Source organism: Diadema setosum, chromosome 16 (assembly GCF_964275005.1).
Source record: "Diadema setosum chromosome 16, eeDiaSeto1, whole genome shotgun sequence".
Classification (NCBI taxonomy): domain Eukaryota; kingdom Metazoa; phylum Echinodermata; class Echinoidea; order Diadematoida; family Diadematidae; genus Diadema; species Diadema setosum.
In genome coordinates, this window is record NC_092700.1 from 7989857 (window position 1) to 8017545 (window position 27689).

The 27689-nt window shown below is 36.6% G+C and overlaps 1 protein-coding gene across 1 annotated transcript; it reads left to right on the forward strand.

Moving 5' to 3' along the window:
- LOC140240160 (carbonic anhydrase 1-like) lies at positions 1-27689 on the forward strand. Its single transcript, XM_072319964.1, has 8 exons — positions 1-67; positions 14829-14867; positions 18405-18569; positions 19151-19311; positions 21655-21747; positions 22768-22831; positions 23838-23995; positions 27459-27689. The coding sequence occupies exons 1-8, from the start codon at positions 1-3 to the stop codon at positions 27687-27689; spliced, it is 978 nt and encodes a 325-aa protein (XP_072176065.1).

Below are 27689 nucleotides of genomic sequence, written 5' to 3' on the forward strand. Positions count from 1 at the left end.
ATGGCCCACCTCTGCGTCTTTGTTGTTATCACCCTCTCCTTTATGAGCGTTACCTCCTCTCAAATCGGTAAGTTTGTTTTTGCTTTTCATTTCATTTCATTTTATTATATTCTTCTCCTTTTTCCAACAGAACATAACACAGTATAAATTAGGAATCATATCACAATCGTGTACATACATCTTGCAAATGATATCAAATGATACAATAATAAAGTTACATGCATGTATACGCAAAAAAAATACAAGGTTATGTTTCAGTAGAAAAAAAAAAGAACTGAGAGGTCCACTAAAAAGCAAGCTTGTAGATTGTGAACCCCTCAAGAAAAATCTAATGAAATACTTATTTGCATATGCTTAGCCAAGTATAATTTAAGACAAGACGGAACAAAATAGGAGACACACAGCAACATGACACGACTCGACAAAATAGATGGAAAAAAGGAAGGAAGGAAGGAAAGAAGAAAGATGATGCCTACACGCTGATCAGGGAAACGAAAGAGGGAAACGAAAGAGGAAATTGAAGAGGGAATTGAAGAGGTGCTTCAAACAGCTGGTGGCTGCATACAGCCGTGCAGAGATTATGATGGCTATTTCATTATAACATAAATTCAGAGATTAATTGATTGATGGTTGGATGATGAACCCTGTAGTTGTTGGGACTTGGTTAATAAAAGCGAAAAATCAGAGAGGGTTTAACAGAAAGGATTTCAACTTCCGCTTAAAAGAGTACATAGAAGGAGAATTTTTCGTTTCGCAACTTGATGAATTCCAGAATCTAGGGCCTGTGTATATAAATGTATTCTGAGCCAATAATGTTCTCAGAAGGGGTAAATGAAACTCAGAAGATTGCCTGGTGGGATATGGAAAAACTGATTCCTTGTAAACATTGAATTGAATATACAGGGAAGTGCATTTGCGTTGAAATTAAACATAAACTGTCCAAGTTGAAAAAAATACAAATCTTTAATTTTTAAAATCTTATATTTAGTGAATAATTGATCTGTATTGGAACGTGGCAGGACGCCACAAATAACACGAAGTGCCCTTTTTTGTAATAACAGTAGTCTATCTAATAAAGTTTGATGAGCACTACCCCATGCTAAAAGACCGTAATTAAGATAAGGTAAAATTAAAAAGAAATACAACGTCAGCAAAGAAGACAATGGAATATGAAACTTAAGTCTATTAATGATACCAATATTACGTGCTTTGACATAAATTGACATAAATTGACACTAAAAGAAAGAGAAAAAGTCAAACGTCATGTTCACTCAGTGTAATCACGACAGTCTAACGTGTAGTTTTTTTTTTTAAATTTATCATTATTCCTATTTCTTTTTTACTTTTTTTTTTGGTGGGCGGTCATGGTTCTCTTTTCTTTTTCGTTTTCCGTGTTTCTGGCCACTACAAATCAACAGTCGCCCTGTCCACCGATGGGCAAGCAGCATTCATTGTCATCAAAATGGACAATATGGTACAATGGGCATTTCATTTGTCCTTTATTGGTCTTTGTTTGCATGAAATCTACTTCTTTCCGTGTCACTGAATATGAAATGAATCAATTTCATTTTTTTTTTTGTGATTGACGGGATCACTACGAAAGATTCAGTTTTAATGAAAAATTAAAATAAAAGATCTTTGGGGCAATCGTAAATGTGGTGCACGTAGTATTATTATTCGTAAAAACACACACACAAATATCAAACATTTGCAATTTCGAATTTCAAAATTGTAAAACACTTCTAGAATTTGTCATTCGGACAAGGGATAGGAAGACCATCCATTTTCTGTCTTTCGGACCATTTTCTGAATTGCATTTTTGTTAAGCCATGCTTATGGCCCAGTCTGGTTGTTTTCACTGCTTTTGTGTTTGTCACTTTATAAGGAAAGGTGATGTGTTTCACTGTTTGGGGTTTTTGTGCTGTTGTGCTTTAATTCTTATTAGGACTAATAGAGATGTTCGATTCGTTATTTCAGCTGTGAGAAAGAGGTAATGAGAGTATTAATGACGATATTAATCTGGCACTCATCCAGACTCGGTAGGACGCAACTTTACGTTTGTGCTAAATACAAATAGTTTAAGCATTAGCTTGGCATGATATGGCAGGTGGGTACTTACTTTGAACTCGGAAAACGCCCAAAAGATGCTGGCAAAGTTAATGAAACCGGAAATGCAACATTTGTTCAAAGCAACGACAATCAAGGTGGTTCCTATTGTAGCAATTAATGGTCATAATTGATTGCAATGACGAATTTGTGATAACCATCACCATTACCATGATAACTAGATTTGATATAATTACATACTTTGACAAATAGATAAAAAGACACATTGGAATACATTAATAGGACTAAAATGCCTACAAGACTTTGAAAACCAACAAAGCAACCCTTATCACTTCATCATAGTTACATTTTGCCATCACCCATATATGAACTCAACTCTCTTTTATTGCAAGAGTAGACACGGTGATAGAGGCCTATATCCGATATCGAAGGATCATGCATTTGCCTTTTTTATCACTTCTGATAAAAGGCAAATTAATAATGTTTGCCTTTTGTCTGACTTATTGTTATTTCATTTGCTCCTTTTGAATTACGTGGTACTTTGGCTTCTCCACCTCTGGTAATAAACGCGCTATTCTGGTCTTTACGGACCATCAAAAACTCCTCCAGCCACTCTCGGGTAAATCGTGGAGTCAACTCAAGGGCAATAGGTTCAATAGTTGAGTTTGCTCGACAGAATGATGGAATATACGACTGTGTTGAGGTCACTGACTGCCTGTGATGGCATAGATATAGCGGGGATGTTGTTAAGTTACGATTAAATTCTGGCCAAAAAAGAAGAAAATTAAAAAAGATTGTTTGGCAATAAAAATGCTCACAAATTTCCATGTGAAGATACATTCAACGATAGAATGTGCAGAGTGTTAACTCACGGTGTCCTTGCCTTTTAACAATACCAGTAAGTATGTAAGCTTTCCTTGGATAAACCTTTGGCATCAACTTTCTTTGCTCAGTCGATCGATGCCTTGAGAGCATAAGCTGGTGAACTTGATTTGATGACCATACCAGTTAAAATCTACATTCATGAGCAGTAATGATTGAGTGCTAGGAATTCTAGATTGTCGAATGTTGAATCGGAGTCGAACGGTCGCGACTAACACCATATATATATTTAAAAAATACTTTGCGATTTTAAACATTAGCGTCCAATCAAAATTGAATGGGTGCTAAGAAAGTCAAACATAATCATTTTGGTATTTTTATCACATGAATAGTTTTGTGTGTCACTATTTGCTCCTCCATCTTGCTACGTAAATTAAGATGTGCCCTCTTTAAAAAACAAACGATTATAAGAATTTCATTTGAGAGCATAGGTTCTTTTGTATAAAAAGTATGTAAATTACGAGTAGGGACAAAATGTAGCAAGTGTATTTTTTTTAACAAGTCATTGTTGTTTGGTTATTGCAACACAACAAAAATATAATGCGAAGGATACAACTCTTTCTTTTGGGACTTCGTTATACAGAAAGGAAATTTGAAGAATATTTTAGTAAAGGTCAAAGAAACACTGGTCCGGCGTCATCAACCAATGTCAACTCATCGAAACATTCGCTTGTCATTTCTACTCAAATCGCTGTTAATTTAAATCAGATGAAATCTTAAAATGTCACATTGTTCTTATTGTTATAGAGGCGATTCGTTTGAAACTTGTGAAATTCTGCTCGTTTGAATTAGTCTTTAGATCAAATTCTTTAACTTAGACTTATGTTGAAACCTCATTATACATAAAATGAAGAAAAAAGCAAAATGGCGAATATGAAAATAATTACATACTCAACTAAGAGAGTAAGTCTTGTCTTTCTTCAGATGTAAAAATGATAATTATGAAATTCTGTATTGAACCTTATATTTTTCCAACAATAAAAACATCGTCTTGCCTTCAATTCACAGGTTCTGGCTTAGAACTTGCAAAGAATAGCTAAAATACGATGTCATGGCATATCTTCCACAACTGTTTATGAAGTTACATCAAGTACTTTCTCTTCTTTAGAATTAAACCTCACACTCGCACACACACGCACACACACGCACATATTCATTTATGACTACGCTTGTTACACACACACAATCACATACACAAAATGCATCAATTTTAAGAAGAGATGATCTTCATTAACTAGTATCCAATTTCGCACCATGTTAGTGGGAGGAGATTCTGGTTTTTCAATCATCGCTGACATTCCATGCCTCTGTACAAATGGAGTCCATTGGTTTGTGTTTTTTTTTTTCTCCAGGATTAGCGAGTTTGATATGAAATCATGGTCACATTTCGGCGTCCTTCTTTCGGTGTTATTGCCCCACTTCGATCCATTTATTGTTATTTTTTTTTAATGAAATGGAACGGGCTACAGTACCTCGCCAACAAATCAACGGCGACAAATTGTGTTCCATCCTGCTAATTTCAACCAGATATGGCTTTTGTTTGAATGGTCGGGATTGTTCAATTAATCTAATTAATTGAATTGCGCGGTACAATTCATTCCACATTCATATCAATTTACGAACCGCTGCCGTTGTTTGCTTCAGTGACCAGTAGTTATATTCAATCATATATCATACTCATACATATGATTGATTTGGATGTAAGTGCGTGTGGGTATGTAAACTTCCCCACTTCCCTCCACAGTTAATCAAATCGCCTAACAGTTGAAACCTTGATTGTGACCAAAAGTTCTATTGCACGAGTAAACCGCTTTTCTGAAATGTCGTTGGTGCAGTATTATGTCCCCTCAATTACGACAAATTCGGAATATTTATATAAATCTTTCAATTGTACATTACTGTGTGGTACCATACTTGTACACGTTCAACAAATGCATGCATTGTCATTGTATATACTTATGTGGTTCTATGTACATCTCCATTGCAATTATTGTATTGTTCTTACGTACTTGCCAAGTTAAATAAACCAAATAGAACCAAAGCTGGAAAACACTATCTGGTGCACATGTTTACCTAATGAGATTGAACAATACGTTGTATAATTTTATTATTTTAAGTGCTTATCAAGTAAAGTAAACGAGCCTCAGAACTAGAGGCAGAAATCAGTATTTGGTGCATTTTTATTATTTATCCAAACAGAAGTACTATCACACTCTGACTTTATCTAGTTCTAAACTCTCCTTCTTACTATGTTACCCGAGATCCTCGGAGATTACTTCACAACTATTGACAGGTACATCTTTTACCATGGAAGGACATGCCTCTTCCACCGGTATAAAGGAGCTTTAGCATTTATAAGCTCTAAATCCTTCAATCTGGTGTATACTAGCTATAAACATATATGTTATTATTTTTTCTTCTTTTTACACTCTCCTTTTCTTTGTCTTTTCTTTCTTTCCAAGGGACCTACGTTGCAAGCACAGTCTTTTGAGTGAGCCCCTCCGTTTTTCGCAGAATATTGTGTGTTTTAGTTGATCACAAAAATGAGCATGAGGTTATATCTGTTCTTAGTATGATGTAAGAATGTATGTCCAGTTTGATTTGTTGCAATGTACATACTGTTTGAAAGCGAAAATTATGAACTGAATTCCGTCGAAATATGATGATTTCAATAATTCTTATCGTGATTATCTGCATTCTAGCATTCAGATCGAGATTCTTTTAAAGTGTCCATGAGGCGTGAAAATAAAATTCTTGTAAAGCATATATGCGTTAGAAAGGCCTATGAAGATATACTTTTAAGGATCATTTCTATAGTATGTCCATGAGGCGTGAAAACAAAATTCTTTTAAAGCATATATTACATGAGCATGAGAAAGGCCCTTGACGCCACGTATATACTTTTATAGGGATTATTTCTTTAGTATGCATCTCTCTTCTTTTACCATGAAAAGATCCCCCCATGACTTATAAAGTTTGACTGTCAAGACTGATGATTGAGACTTAATTGTTACATGTCTATCGAGGGTCACACACATATCCACATGCATACACAAGCACACAATACATGCTTTTATAAAAAGAAGGGGGATGGGGATGAACCGGCTGTTTTGATTTCCTTTTTTTTTTTTTTTTTTTTTTTTAAGGACAGAATTCCAAAAAAGAAAAAAAGAAAAAAGGAGTCATCCCGAATCTTTTATTTGCATTGCTGTCACAGTAGATCGGCATTTCCAATCCTGAAATGGGAATGCTTTTCGGCGAAATTCGAGCATAAATTGAGAGACATAGAAGATACGATCGCCTTCTCACTTTATAGTTCAGTGCAATTACTATGAAAGGAATTATAGAAATAATTCAATTCAATTGCAAAGAGAGACGATTACCATCATTATCATCACCATTGTTGACTTAATCTTCATTGTTATTAATATCATCGTCATCACCATCTTCTTCCATATCTCTTATATCGATGTTCGTTAAGAATAGTGTCGTTCATTCTTATCCACGAGACAAGATGTACCTCTCCTCTCTCTCTCGTACGAACTTGATCTGCCGTCAATACGAGCCATGTCGATTTGCAGTAATGCGCTGGAGTTATCCATTTTCAGTGTCATGTAGTTGTCATCACAGGTATCAGAGTTTTGATATACACTTTTATCGTCTACATCCTTGTCAAAGGAGTCAAACAATTCCCCATAGTAGAAATGCTTTTATTGACAGTGTGAATATCACAAAATACATTCCAGATATAAAAACACAAACTAAAACAACATAAACGCTACTTCGAAGTGGCCATAGTACATGTTGCGTACTTCACACAAAACAAATATCTTTTATCAGGCCACTCAAAAGAATGGAGACTTTTGGCTACTTTACAACAATGTCCACACACTTGAAATCTATTTCTGCGACGAATAACAGTTAAGTGCGGATAGCTGCAGGGAGGTACACACATCCCTGGTATAAGTTCTATTGTGGTACGGTTTCTAGGAGACAGCCCAAGATGCAGTGAGAACGACACGAAAGCATGATTTTACAACATCATTTCTTGTCAGCGGAGGCTCCTGGAATATGTTGTCTGTTATTGTGGCGTATTATATTATTGTTGTTCATTATTCACGGTCATTGGAAGGCTATGGTATCTCTCAACCGAACAAAATTTACCTTGTGAAAACTGTAAACAGCAGTTAAGTCGTATATAGGAAGCCCTCCTGGCTGACATTTACCATAGAATTAACGTTTTGATGCTACACTGACGAAATATGAACGAAGGTTTTCATTCCTCTTTTCTTCTTTCGTTCCTTCTCCCTATCTCCCTCTTTCTATCTCGCAATCCCAGGACGTGTACATGAAAAATACAAATGATTCTTTTTCTGTATCTCCACTCATACATGTCGTTGCAAGTGAAAGTCAAGTTTCAAACCAGGCCTATTGTGAGGTTATTAGTATTATCAGGCAATCCTTGAAAAAAAAAATTCCTTTTTATGACTTGTGCCAAAGGAACTGTAGTAGTTATTGCATTGAATTGCTTGCGAATCTATGCGTCGTAGAATATGTGGGCACTATTGTAAATCATATAAAAAAGATCAATACTCAAAGCACAGATGAATTATTATGTTCATGTGTTCTCTAAAATTCCTATCGTTATAATATGTATAAGGGGTCTCGACCACGAATGTTCTTCTTCTCGCACTGTATAATACATATATATATATATATATATATATATATATATATATATATATATATATATTAAAGAAAGGAGTAATTGGTGAAGAACAGGTGCACAGTTCCTTGTATAGAATAGTATTACAAACATAAAACTTTTTGACAGCAACCAATGAAATATGACCTACGGACATGGGGGAAAAATAGAAGGAAGGGGGTGGATGGGGAATACCTCTACCACGCAGAGGGGCGTTCACCCCAGTGGTAGTCATGGTCGGCTACAGAATTCAACAACAGAGCGTTGCAAACAGGTGCTGAGAGCTACAGAACCTGCTGGGAGAACCAGTTGACCTTGGTGGGAAAATGGAACGAGCAGACATGAAACCAAAGACAAGTTCATCTGGTGGTTTGTCTCTTGGGCTGAGTAGGTTTCGTTGGACCGAGGAATATCCGCGGATTAACAAACCACCTGCACATTGTTTCACACCAGACAGAAGACAAGGGTCTGGAATGACACGGCTCTGAGGTCGAGAGAATGATGATTATTGCAGACTTATTTGAATTATCAGAAGTCGATTCTCGCGCAGACCTTATTCGTGTGCCCTGTTCACACCGCAGTTCCAATTCCAAAGCGCGTCTGAGCAGCGAAGCCGTGGCAGTGGATTGGAATAAGAACGGGGCGAGGCCGGTTCTTCGTCACGGCAGCCAATCACGCATATCGAGTCAGCATTTATGCAAAGACGGGAGCTTCAGCCGGAACAGGGAGGTGAGCCTCCCTGGTCGTACTCAGAGGATGGTTCAGAGCTGGAGCAGATAGACCGTCTAAATTACCCCTGCTAACTATCTTCAGACAGCACACGGGGTTGTAGAACACCGTTTTAAAGACATTTTGACGCTGTCAGTTGAGATAATAAAGTATGGAGCTAAAGCGTTTTAATTGCATTATAAAAGCACGATACTTGAACATAATCCTCGAGTCATCACACTTGCCTGATACGAGACATACATTCCCCATGCACGAGCTCGGCATTGACAAAAGGTCCATGAATCATACAGCCCACGAGTCATACAGCCCATGAGCTCGACACTAGGCAAATAAGGTCCATGAGTCTGACAGACGGCAAACAAGGCCCTCGAGTCCGGCACTAGGAAAAAAGGCCCATTAGTCCGACACTAGTGAGGTCCATGAGTTCGACCAGGGAGCGAGTCTCGCTCGATAGCGGTTTGACAGCTAGTAGGCAAACAATGCCTACGATTTCGACACTGGCCAAAAACAAACAAACAAACAAACAAAAAAACAAACAAACAAACAAGCGAAAACAAAGCGAACAACAACAACAACAACAACAACAACCGACACTGGGAACATTGAACCCCTTGATGTAATGTCTGTCTGACCAAGGAGGTACGAGATTCGAACCTCCTTGGTCTGACTCGTGTGTACTAATATATGCGTCTTATTTGCCTAGTGTTGAGCAGCTCGTTGGCTGTTTAACCCTATAAAGCCCAAGGGGGGGGGGGGGGCACATTGTGCCCCCTACCATATTTTCGTTTGCCACTCCTACACCTTTTACTCGATTTCAACCAAATTTGGTGACTTTTCCTAAAATCTTATTGCGAACATTTTGATATATAATTTAGCTATGTCCGATATTGCTGGTTGCCATGGCAACCGTAAACTGACAACAATGTTCGTCAGATCTTGCATGATTTTCTGTTCAAATTTCACCTAACAATATAATAATGGATGAAATGGGGGTTTTCTTGGCTGTAATTTGCTGAAGGACCAAAATGTGAAGTTATTATGGTTGTGAATTACCCTGAAATGGTCTTCTTATTATTTCCTTTATTTTTTATATGACATACGCATCAAACAATAGATATGATACAAATAATCGAAAATACAGCATTTTCCAAAGACTACCCCTTTATTTTGTGTTATCTTTGCCTGTAATATCATTTCTTCATCATATTATCAATCTGCAAACTCAAAATTTCAATATTTTGGAAATATGAAATATGATACCAATATATGTACCCATTCCTAGCAATACATCATAGGTTTCATATATTTCTTTATATTGTATTGAATAGCGCCCCCACATGTTGACCTTGAGAAATTTCAACAGTAACAAATAGTGAAGGTTGACTTGCTTTTCCTTTGTGGTAGATATGAAAATGATTGATACGAAATAAAAACATATATACTTGGGATAAAGAAATAAAAAGAAAAAACACGAATTTAGCGTATTTCCTATGTATTTCTTTGTATTTTGGTTAATAGCGCCCTCAGTGGATGACCTTGGGAAATTTCAAATGTTGGGTCTTGTAGAGTATGAGTTGTTCTACCCATGTGCCAAATATGACGGTCATACATCATATAATAAAGAAGTTATATAGGGGGGGGGCACAATGTGCCCCCCCCCCCCCCTTGGGCCTGGAAGGGGTCAAAATAGCTTGGGCTTTATAGGGTTAACTCGTGGGATGTGTGACTCGTGAGTCTCCGACGCATAATTATAGTGTAACCGTGCGCTCAAGGCGAAGTCACGAAGTCAATAAGCGATAACTTTGCATGACAGCTTCCATCCTTCAAAGTAATGATCGTTGTTGACATTTGTTGCCCTCAGTCAGAGAGCATGTTATAAAAATGACAAACATTAAAGACAAAGACAAGGAACAGTAAAACATTGGTTTACGATCCGATAGCTATGCCTTGAAGTACAGAAATACAGTAGACGGTACTCCATACAATGAAGGGAATACTTGAGGCCTTGAAGTACAGAAATACAGTAGACGGTACTCCATACAATGAGGGGAATATTTGAGGCCTTGAAGTACAGAAATACAGTAGACGGTACTCCATACAATGAAGGGAATATTTGAGGCCTTGAAGTACAGAAATACAGTAGACGGTACTCCATACAATGAAGGGAATATTTGAGGCCTTGAAGTACAGAAATACAGCAGACGGTACTCCATACACTAAAGGGAATATTTAAGGATAAACCAAACACAAAGGTTTTAATCGGGTTTGCTCCCGGATGTTTCTACCCATGGCTCTGATACCATTATGATCATTTTACATAGTTTAACCTCATATATGATTAGATAACCTACTAGATTCCACATCAGTCGGACCAATTGATTCATGATTGGTCTTCGGATATCCAGTGTTTGTGGTTGCTAGACTATAAAGCTAATTCCTTTTTTTTTTCAGTCAGTGAGTAAAATCACTGATGATTTTCTTTTTTACCCTTTAGGTAATAGACCATCTGTAATTTACTTTTTCCTTTTCATGTCCCCCCTTCTTCTAAAAGCCCTTTTCTTTTTGCTCCATTACATAATATTCTAAAATTCCTTGAAGAAGAGGGTATTGTGACATGAGTGTCGTATATCAAATGTTTATCAGTTGGGCGGTTCCTTCCAAATAATCATCCATTTTGAGGGCCTTGATAAAGCCACTCTTGTTAAGACACACCCTTGTGTTCGCATTAGAGGGCAGCGAACTTTCTATCAAGAACATGAAGTGAAAATCATGACCATTTTCTTCTTTTTCTTGAGTTCTCCTCGGAGACATCGCTCAAGATATATAACATTGCAGAAACATGACGTTATGGCATGGTTATAAACAAAGATTATCTGTTATAAGTTAATATGTCACAAATATGCTTAACAAAAGGCACTACAGGGGAACGTGCAAGTTATGTTCCGTCTAGGGGAAGGTGCATTCCAGTGTCTTTTTGTTATCATGTAGTACTTTAGCAATGATTGACAGATGATATCACTTACAGAATCTTCGTTTGGAAGGCTTTTTGTGAGCGTATTTAATTTGATATGATTTTGTTGTTCCACATCTCAAACACAAATAACATGATACAATTGATTGAACATAGACTGGACATAGCGTCGTATTTACAAAGAATACAAGAGAAGACAATTTTGCAAACATGAATTCAGAGCTTTTAATGTATAGGTCCCTAGATGAAAATGTTGGTCTTGTTAAACAAACAACCTAGCAACGAAAACTATGCAAGGAAAAAAAGGGACGTAAAAGAAAAGAGAACAAAAAGAGCAATATGCTTAACAAAAGGCACTACAGGGGAACGTGCAAGTTATGTTCCGTCTAGGGGAAGGTGCATTCCAGTGTCTTTTTGTTATCATGTAGTACTTTAGCAATGATTGACAGATGATATCACTTACAGAATCTTCGTTTGGAAGGCTTTTTGTGAGCGTATTTAATTTGATATGATTTTGTTGTTCCACATCTCAAACACAAATAACATGATACAATTGATTGAACATAGACTGGACATAGCGTCGTATTTACAAAGAATACAAGAGAAGACAATTTTGCAAACATGAATTCAGAGCTTTTAATGTATAGGTCCCTCGATGAAAATGTTGGTCTTGTTAAACAAACAACCTAGCAACGAAAACTATGCAAGGAAAAAAGGGACGTAAAAGAAAAGAGAACAAAAAGAGCGAGAAACAAATAAAATACATGTACATCAGAACATAACGAAATAACCACCTGTAATACGCTTACAAGATTCCTCGTCACCCGAGCAACATAGTTACGTAACTGCAGGAATGCGCAAAAATGCTCATGATACAAATAATGATTCATTCATTCAGGAATAGCCTTTACATCACGATTCAGTAAAAAGAACGAGAAGCAAACCCGGAATACCTGAATACCTAAAAGACAACGAATCTGATAAAGAAGAGGAAGTTCGAATAAAATTTCATGCTATATGATTAAACATAAGCCTGCACGAGGAAATCTTTTAGTTTACGTTTAAAACAATTTAGTGACAACGATTCAGTGATGCTAGAGTCAAGGCTATTCCACAATGTCGGACCTGTGTGTACTATCGTTTCAAGCGCAAATGCAGTTCTTACCGGGGAAAAGTGGAATGATTTTTCCTATTATATCTTGTAGGGTAGGAATGTATTACTTTATTTTTTTTTTTTTTACAAACATGGGAATAAAAGCATAAGTAATCTAAAGAAAAATAGAAGATTATTATAGTATGAAATTGTAGCACATATGAACATAATATTCTTTTGGCCACATAAGTGATAATCAGCTAGGCATTACGAATCAATGCAAGTCAATGCGTTTGCATTGCATCGCTGCTTTCAGCACCGATCGACTAGGTTTGTAATTATAATTGTAATCAAATTTTGACATGCCAAGCGTTTGTTCAACTTCAATATGTGCCTTGGCCGCTTAATAAAAGGATTTTAGTGCCCATTGATCCGTTAAGCCCATGTTGACAGTTTGAAAAAAGTTTTTATTTGTTATTAATGCATGCGTCAGTATTTGGCGTATGAAAGACAAGTCAACAACGAAACAATGGGCCATCCCCCTCCAGTACGAAAAAATAGAAGCACTAGAGATAGAATTGTACAGAGACGGTGATCCATTAGTTTCAAATTATACTTGTGCTAAGCATATGCAAATAAGTATTTCATTAGATTTTTCTTGAGTGGTTCACAATCTACAAGCTTGCTTTTTAGTGGACCTCTCAGTTCTTCTTTTTTCCCAACTGAAACACAACCTTGTATTATTTTGCAAGTATACATGCATATATATGTAACTTTATTATTGTATCATTTGATATCATTTGCAAGTTGTATGTATACGATTGTGATATAATTCCTAATTAATACTGTGTTATGTTCTGTTGGAAAAGAGAGAAGAATGAAAATGAAATGAAATGAAATGAAATGAAATGAAATGAGGAATCACTTATAATAATGCAACATCAGTATTTGGCATACGAATGACAAATCAACATCGAAACACCCCAAGTGAAAGAAATACAGAAGTAATAGGGACAGAATCGTACAGATACAGACGGTGATCCATGATGATCACGGCTCACCTAGTATTATAGGAACAAAAGTAAATAACACATTTCAGGATGGACTTTCAGCGGGGGAAAGTCTTTTCTTGGACTGATGCGTTTGCTTCCATAGTCTGGATGAGAGGCTGTTTGAGTACGTGACCTCAAGAGGCGCATAAACGCTGAACAAATAGTCTTTAAGAGGTAGAACACAATAGGCTCATGATATCATAATGATCATAAAAAGGTTTCTCAAGAGGCAGTCATGCGTTTGTGGGAACGTCGGGCTTGATCAAACAGATGACATTCTTCGTGTGCAAGACGTGATGATAACAGGACATAGGTGGTATAATTACCAATGTCATAATACTGATTATCTTGTCAGCATGTTTTCTCAAGCGTGGGGATAGCAACTATTAATGACGTGTATAATGTATATAGAAACACGATGAATAACATATATTTATATATTCATATGTTTACATTCACTTATGTATTGTAATATGTTTGCATGTCTCATCTTTGCAAAAAAGAATATTTACTTTTCTTTTTCATTACATTTGCACTCGTGCATGTATATATATATATATATATATATTTATATATATGTATATATTCGCTCTTTCTTAATGTTATTATACACAAACAGTACGTGCTGTATTTATCTCTTTTTGCACACACTGTGTGGCTATAAACGAAACCTGCCATTCATACATAATGGCATTATGCAGTTTTGGATGCTCAGAGAATCGGTGAGGAATAAAAATTTCAAAAACCAAACACCAATGTTTTCTGTCCTTTTTCACAATGTCATATCCTGCTTGCTTGCCAAATCATGCGAGTAGTTTTCCTCTGCACATTTCTACGCATGATTTATTTTATCACCGCGAGTTCATGAGGTCGCATTGTCAAGGTTCCGGTGGAATGGTTTCTCTCCTCTTGGGGAGTCTGTGCGTGATTGAAGAATGATGCACCGCCGTACCCTGGGGTACCGCAATGTATGGCGCCACACTAACACACTGCCAAATGCCATCATCATGAGGGGCAAAATTTCAAAGTCAGCAATAATTTTCCGGATGCCTACTTCAGCCCTCTTTCGATTTTTTTTTTTAAACCATAATTACAATGTTAATATAATGATGATACTTTAATCTAAGTTTTTCAAATATCGCGATCAAGTTAATGAGACTTTTTTATGGTCCATACTATTATAATGAGAATGAAGATTAAATATATATATATATATATATATATATATATATATATATATATATATATATATATATATGGTTGTCTGTATTCTGACATCCTTCTGCCGAGTTAGCCTCATCTCACTCATTCTGTTTTCCTTTTTCCCAGCGATCGGTAACTGGTCATACGACGGGGTGAATGGAACAAGTAAGTACATAAACAGTGATAAAGGGAGGATTCTTAAAGGGACGGTGCAGTTTTGGTTCAGGTGGGGATTCAAATTTTATTATTTGCGAGATAATTAGAAACCACTTATGAAATATTAAAGATCATACAATAATTCTAAAATGAAATCAACGTTTATTTGATGAAAATTGATTTTGAAATGATTTTGAAAATAAAAGGTGGGACCCACCCTTCATTAGGACCTCTTTTTCACAAGTTTTTTTTTTTTTTTTTTTTTTTTTTGGGGGGGGGGGGGGGCTCAAAAGTTCAAATTTATATCCCCACGTAACCAAAACTACGCCATCCGTTTAACCATTGTTATCATCTCTGTCATCACTATTATTATCATTTCATATGATTATTATCATTACAGTTACTATTGTTACTACCACTACTACCATTACTACTACTACTACTACTACTACTACTACTACTACTACTACTACTTCTACTTCTACTATTGTCATTGTTATTGTAGTCGGAGTAGTAGCAATAGCAGTAGTAGTAAAAGCCATGTCTTTATCAATTACAGCATCTTTCTTGTTTCAAGCAAAATTAGCTTTTCAGAACCACCAACGAGAGAAAAAAAAATCTAACATCCCAATGAGAGGAGGTTCATTGCTGGTTCAGGGACTATCATGTGCAGTCGAGTTTTGGAAGTGATTATCACGATTATAGCTGCTATAGCAAAATATGATCAACGTTTGAATTCAAAGGTCACGAAATATACACGACTTGTGACGTCACTGATGCATGGCTTGTTAGTCTCTGCGCTCTCTAATTCAGGCTTCAAGTTGAGCAAAGATACTCACACTATATAAAGGAAATGTTCAAATTCGGCTCTAATCGTATAAACTTCTTGAAATTCTTGTGGGTATCTTGTATGTACGTGTGTGTGTGTGTTGAGGTTCTTTTGTTTGGGTGGGGGGGGGGGAACAGGTCTAGATTTGATGTGCGTAGAGAAGTGTGTGATGGGGTGTGGTGGGGTAGTTGTATTCAGTGGTAGTGTAATGGTTTGTTAGTTAAGATGGTTATTAACATTGGAATACGGTTAGTTTTTAGAAGATGAACGTGTGATTATTCTACTTTATATAACAAAATCAGATATGGGATGTATAGGGTGATAGGTGAAAAAAAAATATGGTGAATTTCGTTCAAGTAATTTTGGGGATTCTAGTTTATGGCTGGATTCAGTGAAATGTATTCTCAAGTGAGCGGCGTGTGTCATAAAACAGATATTGAGTAATTTGATAGGGTTGATCAATGTAGCTTTTTCTGAGATTTATGCAGAATTTTATATCACGTTTGAATACATGGTATGTTTTGCAAAAAAAAAAATATTATATGTTAAAAAATATGATTCATATACAGAGTTTTACATTCTTTGATATCACTTTGGTATACATGGTTTGATTTGCAAAAAAAAAAAAAAAAAAAGCCCAAACACCCAAATATTGTACTGTATCTTTGAAAAATGTGATCAGCAGCACAACTGAGAAGAACATCTGTTTATTCTTGTTCGAATTAATTTCATTGTGAAAAGGAGCCTGATATCAAATGAAATTCAAATAAAGAATATCATTAAAAAAAAAAAATCTTGCGTCATCGTATAACAGCCAAAGGAGATTCTTAGGCTCCGGCAGCAACGTCGTGAGCGGCGGCAAAATCTTTGGCAAGCAAAACATAGGCCAGAGATCTTGCGAAAGTTCATTTTGTAATAAATATTTACAGTTTCGTTTTGTCTTCTAGTGTGATAGGGGTGTCATCGTGTGAATAGCCTTTTGCAAAGGCAACTCGCAATTTAACGGACTCGCACACAGCGAGCAGTGGACTCACACACACACAGCGGTCGGAAAAGAGCGAGCTCGCTACGCTTGCAGCTCGCCGCTCGCGCGCCTGTGTGTGCGAGTCCACTGCTCCCTGTGTGCGTGCCCTCAAATACTTATTATAGCGAGCTGCCTTTGCAGAAGGCTATTGTGTGACCTTCCGTGAGCACCTTTTTTTCGCTTCGGCAGTTGATTGGCTTTTTACCAAGTTTGGGCCAAGTTCGTGCGAAATTAAAAATTTAATATTCGTGTCGCCGCCTTGTGTCAAAGTCGGGACAGTGTGAGGCCACCGCTCAAGGAGACAAAATTTTAGGAGGAAACTTAAGAAGGGGAAGGTTAAACGAGGTCATGAATTCAGGTCGTAAGAATGTCCCTCCTTGTCATTCAGTAACTCCGCTGAGCCGTGGAGGTGAATAATGCATATCTTAATTCGGTTTCCCTATCCACACCATGAATAATTACAGTTTCCCATTCACACTCGTCGATATGTATGGATGGATGAGCCTATTGAGGGATGATAAAACATCATCATACATTATGACCGGAGGAGTGGGGGATGGTATCAATAAGTCACTCTCCTCCCCCCCCCCCCCGCATTAATGACCCTGCGTAAGGCCTTAAAACTAACTTTACTTTTATGTTCACGACTGCGGGTATGGTATGTCAATAAAAATGTGCCCACGGAGTTGTGAAGAATAAGAGGTTGCATATCGTTATTCCATAGTTTCGTTAATCCGAAAAAATGGAATAAAACAGATTCAATAATCCGAAAATGCAAAAAGGATAATCCGGAAATGAAATAGGGTTCGTTGCTCCGAAGGTTCTTATTCAATACGCATCTATTTTCCATTTCGGATTAACGAACCTTAGGAATACTGAACATCTCTCTTGCGAGGCCACTTGATGTAATGGATAAGGTTATTTTTAAAATCGTTTCTTGGGAGATTATGAGTGCGAATCAAATCTGGCGCGTAAACCCCTTCCTCAAAAATGTTCTATGAAGTATGCCCAATCGATCCACGTATGCTAATTTATGCCTTTCACTGTTTTGGAGAAATGATGACGCCACACTGTAAATAGCAGAAGTAAACATGAAAAGGCTTCCCCGGGTAGACGAGACATTATTATCAATATTAATGTTGTAAACCACTGACCTGTGTTTATATAAGACTTATTACGCTATTGACATGTGGTTATGTCGAAGCGACTGGTGCTTGAAGACTATCGAAGATAATTTCTTTAATTTGATTCAATTATTGTGCATGTACAAAAAGTATTAGGCTACATACAAAGCATACATTGGTAAATTCATATTGTTTTAACAATTTGAAACAAGCACGATTCATAAAATGTAATACAAAATATATGAACGAATAACGACAACGAAAAAATATAAATTTTGAAATGGTGACAAAAAGTAAATATATACTGGTCTCCCGTTATAACGAAGTAAGCCTAATCGGGACCGGCAGATTTCTTTCGTTATATCGAAATTTCCTTATAACCAAACAAACAGACAATAAAAAAAAAACCCAAAAAACATAGAGCCGGTCGTACGCTGCGGCCTGAATTGTTACTTCGTTGTAATCGGAATTTCGTTATAACCGTGTTTGTTATAACGGGAGTGCTCTGTTTTGATAGCGATGGATTTAGACAGGTTCCCTGAATCTTTTGACGTGCCCTCATTTCTTAGGAGAGGAGTTCTGGCCGGACATTCATAACTCTCAATGCGGCGGCAACGCGCAGTCGCCCATCAACATCGACCCCGATTCCACCACGCCCACAGAACTCGCTCCCTTCGACTTCACCTCCTATGACATCATAAAGAGCGGGACCCTCGAGAACAATGGACACGCACGTTAGTATTTGAGTTGTGATTACGAATGATATTATTCATTATGTTTATATGTTTTGTTACACATTGTGAAGGCAATGAAGAAAAAAACTTATACTTTTAAGAACTTATGCTTAAATGTATATGTAAGGCACTCACAATGTGTATACATGAACAATGCATAATGATTATTTGAATGAGCATGTATACCGATAATGCAGGAACCATTATAGCAAATCAAATCAGATCAAAATGTTGCGCAATGACATGAATTCGAGTATAGATAAATAAATACGATAACAAAGATCATCTTGCAAGAATATTCATCGCTCCTGTGCAGAAATTACAGTCATCGTTATTTCAGTACGATGTACTTAGACACAAGGCATAGTCAAACTACTTTTTACCATGCGACCTAAGGTAGTGTTCTTCCTTCGTTTATACGTATATACACACAGAAAAGACAGGTGTTTTTGTGACAACTTCCAGATATTTGCAAAATGTCGTTTTTAAAGGGCATTGATATTTGATGTTTGGAAGAGAGGAAAATATCTGCGGTTATGGCTTTTCATGTTTCTTTTATGACCCCGATGATGTGGAGGCAGTTGAGGTCGATCTAAGTCGTGACCCAGACGAGGGGTCGTATGACGTCACTGGAGGCGGACTGGAAGGGACCTACCGGGTCTACCAGTTTCACTTCCATTTCGGTTCGGATAACCAGAAGGGATCCGAACACGCCGTGAACGGAACTCACTATCCTGTTGAGGTTTGTTATTCCCAACTTGTTTCTTGATTTGTCTCTTAATTTGATGACAAGGTATAGTCTTGCCTTTTGTTATTTATTTTTTTTTTCTGCGAAAGTTTGATCTGATCCAACCAATGCGGTTTTTATTATGCAATGAAAGTTTGGAAATCTCAGCCACCACCTTATCCAAACACGCATAAGACGCAGACAAAAACTTTGATATGTTATTAGGTGTATTTAAGTTGCTTGCCTAAACATTTAAAGAAATCCAATATTAACGGCTATTAATATGATTTTAAAAACTTTCGTCAAATTGGCTAATGATAAACGTGCCTAATTCAAAGGAAAACATGGCATGCTATGTCACCTGATTGAATTGAATTTGCTCGTCTCTTTATCTCCATCATCATCACACGACCCTCTGAAAAATATATAGAATTATCGCAAGCACCTGAATTCTCGTGTGTGTGAAGGTTTTAGAGGTGTATAGCAATCCGTTGCTAAATTGTCAGCGCGTATCAGTCTTTGGGTGGAATATCCAACATTCTTACTGTTCTTTTCATTATTTTGTATGACAGTGATGTAGTTTTATGCTAGACAACTCAGGTGTCTATGCGGCGGCGAAGAAATATCTCAAGCGCGTGCAATGCGTCATGAGATAATGTGCTATCCATTTTCGCAGAACGTCATTCGTATTTGATGTGACCATAAAAACGCCACAAACGGGAATCAGTTTTTTTTTTTCATAATCAGTTTTCTTTCATTCAACGTTGTTGTTGTTATTACTCTCCTCGGCACTTAACGTCGGCATTTAATTAGGTCTTTAATATCTGATTGGCAGGTCAACAACGCAGCATTTTATGTCATTACATAATGGGTAATTATTTTGTACATTTCCTCGGAAGTTGCTAGGCAGCAACCGGTATGTGAGCGAGAAACCGTAATTGTGAAAATCCTCCCCGGGCACTATGCCGGGAGTGAAGCTTTCTGAAATTTGGCAATTTTATGGAGATGTTTGAAGGTGGGGGGGGGGGGGGGGTGGTGTTTGCTTTTTTATATTGCACAATGAAATGCCCGCTTCCCGGTTCGCCAATTTATTCTTTTATTTTTTTTTAGGTCACGTGACATTCACCCTCGGGGGATCTCCTGCGCGTCTGCCCACAACGCCTGATCGCTGCGTAAGAATTACACGTATCTGTGGCATCCACTCAAAGGCAGCGGCAAAATGCACATACACAATTATTATACTTTAAAAGAAAAGAAGGAAGAGGAAACATATAACGATAAAATTATTTTTGTTTATCCTGCGCATGCGCATTTCCTGTCAAAAACCGGGTTGCATGATTCTAGATTTTCCTTCCAGTGTAAATTGTACACGGAAAATCTACGGTAACTTCCCGTTCCATTCTTGTTTTTTTCTCCTCGGCGTAAATAGTCAACGAAGATATCAGGCACTTTATCTTAAATACAAAGAATGCGATTATTTCTTAAGTGGGCGTTAAGTGGCTCGATAGGGCATTGATGTGATGATAGTGGTGGTATTTATCAAGCGCTCTGGCTGCTTAAAGGGATGGCATATTATTGGTTTTGAGGTTAGAATTCAGCTTTTAACTTTTTACGACATACTTAGAAATCACATTATGAAATGTTAAAAAGCATACTATTCTAAGAGGAATTCAAAGTTTATTTGATGAAAATCGGTTGTGAAATGGCTGAGATATCCAAAAATAAAGTAAAACAAAGTGATACTAATAAAAGGTGGGTCCCACCTTTTCTTATGATCGCTTTGTTTTGAATATCCCAGTCACTTCAAAACCGAATTTCATCAAATAAATTATTAATTCCTTTTAGAACTATATGCATTTTCAAATTTCATAAGAGGTTTCTCATTATTTCAAAAAATCAGCATAAAAAAACATTGGAAACCTCAAGCCCCATCCCAACCAAAACTGTACCATTCCTTTAAAGGTATCGCCGAACAATTCAAGAAATCAAAGCCAGCATGAAAGCACTATTACATCGAAACTTGAGAAAATGACATTCCTGAATGAACCCAATTTCAAAGACCATTGTCGGTTAAAGACTCTTTTCAGTGAAACGTCTTTTGATAACTGGAAAAGCGAAGAGAAGGGCCTAACATCCTTTTAAAAGAGAAACCAAATTAGATTGAGTAAAAATTGAATTTGATCCTTCTTGATCTCTTCGTTACAGTCTCAGGTTTGTTACAGATTTTGAGGAAATTGGACTGAGAAAAAAAAAAGAAGAAGAAATTTGTATTGTAATTGTAATGTGTATTGTAATACGCTTTAATACATAAAAACTGCACTTCATGTGTTTTGGCTGCTTACCCATTGTTGTTCATAGATGCATCTGGTTCACTACGACACGCAGTACCCGGGCCTGAAGGAGGCAGCAAATTACCCGGGAGGCGTAGCGGTCGTTGGTGTCTTCTTCCAGGTAACAATATTTGCTCCGCCCCTTGGTGAAAGGAAACAAACGAACTGAGGTCTTCGTTCTTGGTTTTTTTAATCTCAGAGGATAATTACAGCTGGGCAATTAAACTCAAGTATTCACTTGTTTGAACAGAAGAAATTTCTCGAAGACCCAAGTCTGCTAAATCGTCATTATGATTATACAGAAATAGTTTTCAGCAGTTTGCAGTCATGATGCTGCAATGTTCGATCAGGATCTATCCTTCAGTTAAGGGCTACAATTGCACACTGGACATCCCACAAAAACAAACTTAACCGTAGTGCATTGTTCCCCGTATGGCTTTAATCTATACAGTACATGGATTTCAACTTATACAGTTCTTGCGACCGAAATGTACCTCTATACAAGTCCTTAGTATGTCAAATTCTTGTTTCTTATCTCTTTATTTTTTTTTTTTGTGTGTGGAATATTATAGAGAAAATCTGAAATAATGTTATAAACATGAAAATATGACATCGTCTATACAATAAGGAAGTAAACATAACTTTCGGTTTACAAATGTCATACTTATCATGTCAATAGCAAGCAATCAAACGACGATTTGAGCCTACATGATTTTATAGATGAACCCACTCTAATCCGTAGATAACGAGACATGAACTATCTCTTTCGTTTTGGATTTGGAGTTGAGCAAAACTCTGGCGGCTTCTCTCTCCGCACATACCAGTGAGAAATGCGGTTATCGCTGATCAGTGTTTAGTTTCAACTGTAAAAGAACTCAACCATGTCTCAATCGTTGTCGGGGCTTAATTCTCATTGTTATCTCAATTAAAAGATTACGAAGTTTGAGCAGGACTGAAATAAAGGAAATACGTTCCTCAAATAATGAGAGTCGTGATAACACAGACCTGTGCCTGTGTACATGTATACGTCCACTTCCTATAATACCCTCAGCCATCATACTTCCTCTACAAAGTAAAGCTTTCGAATTGAAACTTCATGATTAACGTGTTTTCTCGAATGATCATATTCTTACCATCAAAGGTAGGACAACACAACCATGGTCTGGATCCTCTTTTGGACCACATCGCGGAAGTCGAAAATCCATGTAAGCATTGACGATGGTGATGTTAAAGGTTATGTTCATCAGTGTTCATGCTGATGATGACAATAGCGAGCTTTAGGTCTACGACGCAAAGGTTAATATAGACGACGCTGATTAGGCCAAAAATCATGTTCTGCACATGCGCGAGATAGCTGCTGTTTCCACTGTCCAACCCGGGAAGCTGCGTCGTCTTGAGTAGTATTCGCGTCGCAGATATAAAACTCGTTATGATGATGTGTATTACGATGATAACAACAAGTTCTTATATCACAATTCAGGCAAAGCACCAGTATTCTCCGAAGATATGGTCATATCCAGAAACGTTATGAGATGTTTGCAGTTTTTTATTGTTACTGCAAGGGGAAATTGGGGTTATTTGTCCTTATTGGTTTTAAAAAGAAATTTCTTTTTCCTGTTTAACAATAGAATAGGTATGGCTTGATATTTTTTTTTCCACTCAGTATATTTCTCTACTTCACCGGTATTTGGTTAAATCCTTAAATAATTCGATTTCAGCCTTTTTGGGATCATGGTTATGAGCTATGAAACCAAAATAGGAGAGATACAGATATATATCATAACATAGCTGTTTGAGATCCTTATAAAGATAGCTGTATTACCATAAATCTGGCGAGACCTATAATATACAAATTAATTTTCCCCCAGAACGTAATATTCCTGTATATGAATTAATGAATACTATATGATTATGTATAATCACAAAAAATGAAAAATAAAAAATAAAATGAAATGAAATGACATGACATGAAATGAAATGAAATGGAATGAATGGAATGAAATGGAATGGAACATAATGGTATCTTTTTTACATGAACCCATATGTTTCATGAATAGATATATCCTACGCTTATTTTACGTAGATATACGTATGAATGCGTGCATCATACGCATCTGATCATAATCCTATCACTGAATTGAACGTATGTATAATATACGTATGCGCTCTGAGGTTCAGTGTGAATTCTACCCTACTTTCGTATTCATGCAGTCACACATATAGAGATCGACGATATCCAACTCTCGGCGCTGCTGCCCGGGTCCACCGAGCGGTTCTGGCGGTACGATGGTTCCCTGACCACGCCCCTCTGTAATGAGGGAATCATCTGGACGCTGCTCCAGGACTTTGCTGAGCTATCCCAGGATCAGGTAAGTAGGACAAGTTTGTTTGTCATCTTTTAATTCGATTCATTTCCTGTGGTAAAATGTCTAGTAAATTCTATTAAATTCATTTATTTCCATTCTTCTTTTTCCAAACAACAAACAAACAAACAAACAAACAAAAAACAAACAAACATAACGCAGAATAAATTAGGGATTGTATCATAAACGTATACATTCGACTTTGCAAAGGAGTTAAAAAAAAAGAAGAATTCCATTTCAATTTTTTTCCTAATTGATTCCCCCAATTTTCCAATTATTTTTTTTCAATTTCCAATTCAAATTGATTTGAAATTTTAATCAAAATCAATTCATTTTCATTCAATTCAATTCAACTCAATGCCGATTTTATCCATTTCCCATCCAACAAAAGGCTAAAACAAAATACAAAGCATGTGTTTGTACACAAGTTGTATTGTTTTCACGGATGGAAGTACATTGTAATGCGCACGGCAGTGTGGATCACTTAATCAAAATATCAAAACATAGAGATATAATTTGCAACTATTAAAGTAGAATAACTGAGAGTTTCAAATTCCATTTCATCCAAAGCTCACATAGGGTAAAAATCAACCGAACAAAACAATAGAATGTTTAATAAAAGTCGGACTTTGTCATATACAATAATAGGAAAAGCGTGAAACTTTTAAATTGCACATGGATAATTCATGCATGGGTTAGATATACCAGGGGCTGATTTTGAAGAAGTTCTTTACTCTGTTTGTGTTTTTTGATACTCTCTTCGTCAAACTCAATTCAAACATTCAAAGAGAAATTGCAGTTTTAGTTCCACAGTTGTGATCATGACAATTGTAGCAATGCTAAATCATTTGACTAAAGTTTTCGCCATAGAATAATATAAATATATTCATAATGAATTCGGCGCATCCCTCTATTCACTGCTAAAACCTATGTCTAGTGTTGCTTAAATAATTATGTTGCCATACACTTAGATTGGCTTGGTCGTGCTCTTTGTCAGGATATGCCGAGTCGGGATAATGCGATAGGGGAAAAAAAATGTGAGAATGCCCTGATTTTCTTCCCCTCACAGCTTTCTTTTTTCTTTTTTTTTTCTTTTTTTTTTTGGGGGGGGGGATGAAGATGAAAAATGCTAATACGAGAATTTTGAACTTTTGTCAATGAGATAAAATTTTTGTATCTATCTTGTCGATGATCATCATAATAAAGCGATCTCAAATTTAAAGAAAACCAAAATTGATTGCAAATACTGCCGTCTTGTACCGCAAAAAAAAAAAGAACAACAACAACCAAAAAAAAAAAAAAACAACAACACACACACTGCTATTAGAGTGACAAATGAAAAGAATCAGATTCAGAAGCAGAATTAGAATGCAACAGGAAGAGAAGCTCTTATGAATGTATCAGAGATCCGATTTGCTATGTGGATGAACTTTTAAGTACGTTTGAATTGCAATGTCACCTCATATTCAATTTAGTTTTAAAAACCAGTTACACCGTCGGAGTGCTGTAAAGAAACTGTAAAACTCCGGCACGTGAAACATATTCGTTTACAATTCCCTAAAAAGGGTGAAAGTTACTTATGACTATATTGCACGTATCAGGTGGACTGAAGACTTATGAAACAAAATTATCATTACCCTTACTTTGCATAATATGCCCCGTATCACTAAAATGAAGTCAGCTGGAAGTTGTCGGATTTGTTTGTTTGTTTGGTTTTTTCTCTGTCTCTCTCATTGACAAACATCCTAAAAGTTAAGTTTTTCGGCCTGGGAAGGATATCATCAGTAACTCATCAAATTCCATATTGTCATTAAAACCTGCTAACACGAATGACTCAACATTCTTTTAGTACTTCGGGTTGCTGTACTTATGATAAGAAGGACTTTGAAGTTAAGATTCCATTTTGTTGTACCAAGACACCCTTTAACTGAATTCAATTCAATTCATTTATTTTTATCCTCAATTTTCTTCCAACAAAACACAACACAGAATAAATCAGGAATTATGTCATAAGCATAATATACATTAGAATATGCGAAACGAAAATTGACAAGGACATATAAGAATACTAAATTATGTTATGAGGGGAAAAAAGAGAACTGAGAGGTTCACTAGAAAGCAATGCTTGCATTTTGTGAACCTCTCAGGCGTTTCTTTAAACTCTATGAAACTGTATGAAACTAGAAGGACATTGAAAACTCTAAGGCAACCACCACGAAGGGGTTATCAGATTAACCTTGGAATTGGAGCACCCATTGACAGAATTCTCTGTATGATACATCAAAACATCAAAAAGACTGCATATTTCCCCGTCTCCTGGGGTTGACATGAATAAAGAATGGATCCTCAAATATCTAAAATAAAAATAAAACAAAACATAACATAACATAACATAACAAAACAAAATTAAACAAAACAAAACGAACAAATCCGCCACTCTTATGCTTGATTTTATTCGCTTCCAAGAAGATTACGATTTCATATATATAGAAACAAAAAGTTTATCTGTCACACCATACCAAGAATCTCAATTCGATCGAGACGAGCAAAAACGTAATTTTGTGCCCACTGTCAAATCAACCTCTGGGACTGTTGTCTTTGGGGTTTTGTATAATGTTGGGTCACATTCATTTATTGTTCGGACCAAAGTCCCTGTTTTATCAACACATATGACACGTTAATGCAATTTTCTGATCCAATTATTTCTATATGATTTGTCCAGCCTAACTGGACTTTATCAAATCTTTCATTTAACACTTTCGATGATTTTACTAAATTCAAGTTTAAGGAATATATTATTGCTTTACTATCCACATAGACATGGAAACGATAATAAAGAAAAAAAAATATCCAAATGACATCTTTATTCCATTTCCTAATGGGTTTGTATGATAGACATACATCTCTCGATATCTGCTCATAAACATTTATTGTCATCTACGTAGGCCTAATACTATAAGTCATCATGAGTGCGTATAGTGTGGGTTTTAATTGATTATGTTAACATATGTTAAATTCACTCTTCTTAACATTCTTTTTAAGAAGACAGCAAGTGAAAACATTTTCATCTTCACAAATATATATTAGTCCAATCGAACTCAATACAATTTATCAAGTTATCCTCTAAGTTAAATATACCATTACACCAACAAAGTTTTACTTTTATTTTGATAAGGCTCAAAGAAATATATAGTGTTAGAAAGCAGAGCTATGGCCGCATCACTGTAGAACCTTGAATGAGACATGAGATGAAATCAACGCCAAAAAAACAAACAAACAAACAAACAAACAAACAAACAAACTTCGATTTGGCAATTTCTTGCAACTATACATTGCGGTATGAATGTCATTTTCCGGGATGTGTATTTCATGCGTCTTGTACAGTCTTGATGTAGCACCGCTTTTTGTCAAATGTATCTATTCAAATATTCTTATCGGTAAAAGCTCTGAATTTCGACCCCTTTCCCAGCTGGACTTGTTGCGGAGCCTGGTCAGCGATGCCACCGACGAAAACGGCGTTGAGCTCCCGATGACGGACAATTTTCGCCAGCTGCAACCGTTGAACGGGAGAACGGTGTACGAAGTAGAAACGGACGAGTTCATATCAACCCCCGATCCCGGCCGAGCCCCGACCACGAAAGCCCTTGTAATGCCTGTTATATCCGCTCTCATACTAACCTTCCTTATTCTACGTGTGTGA

Excerpts from the sequence above, each read along its gene's own strand:
- LOC140240160 (XM_072319964.1), top strand. The coding sequence starts at position 1 with ATGGCCCACCTCTGCGTCTTTGTTGTTATCACCCTCTCCTTTATGAGC. Across the intron at positions 18,570-19,150 it reads CGAGAACAATGGACACGCAC|TTGAGGTCGATCTAAGTCGT; the intron begins GTTAGTATTTGA and ends ATGTGGAGGCAG. Across the intron at positions 22,832-23,837 it reads CGCGGAAGTCGAAAATCCAT|TCACACATATAGAGATCGAC; the intron begins GTAAGCATTGAC and ends GTATTCATGCAG.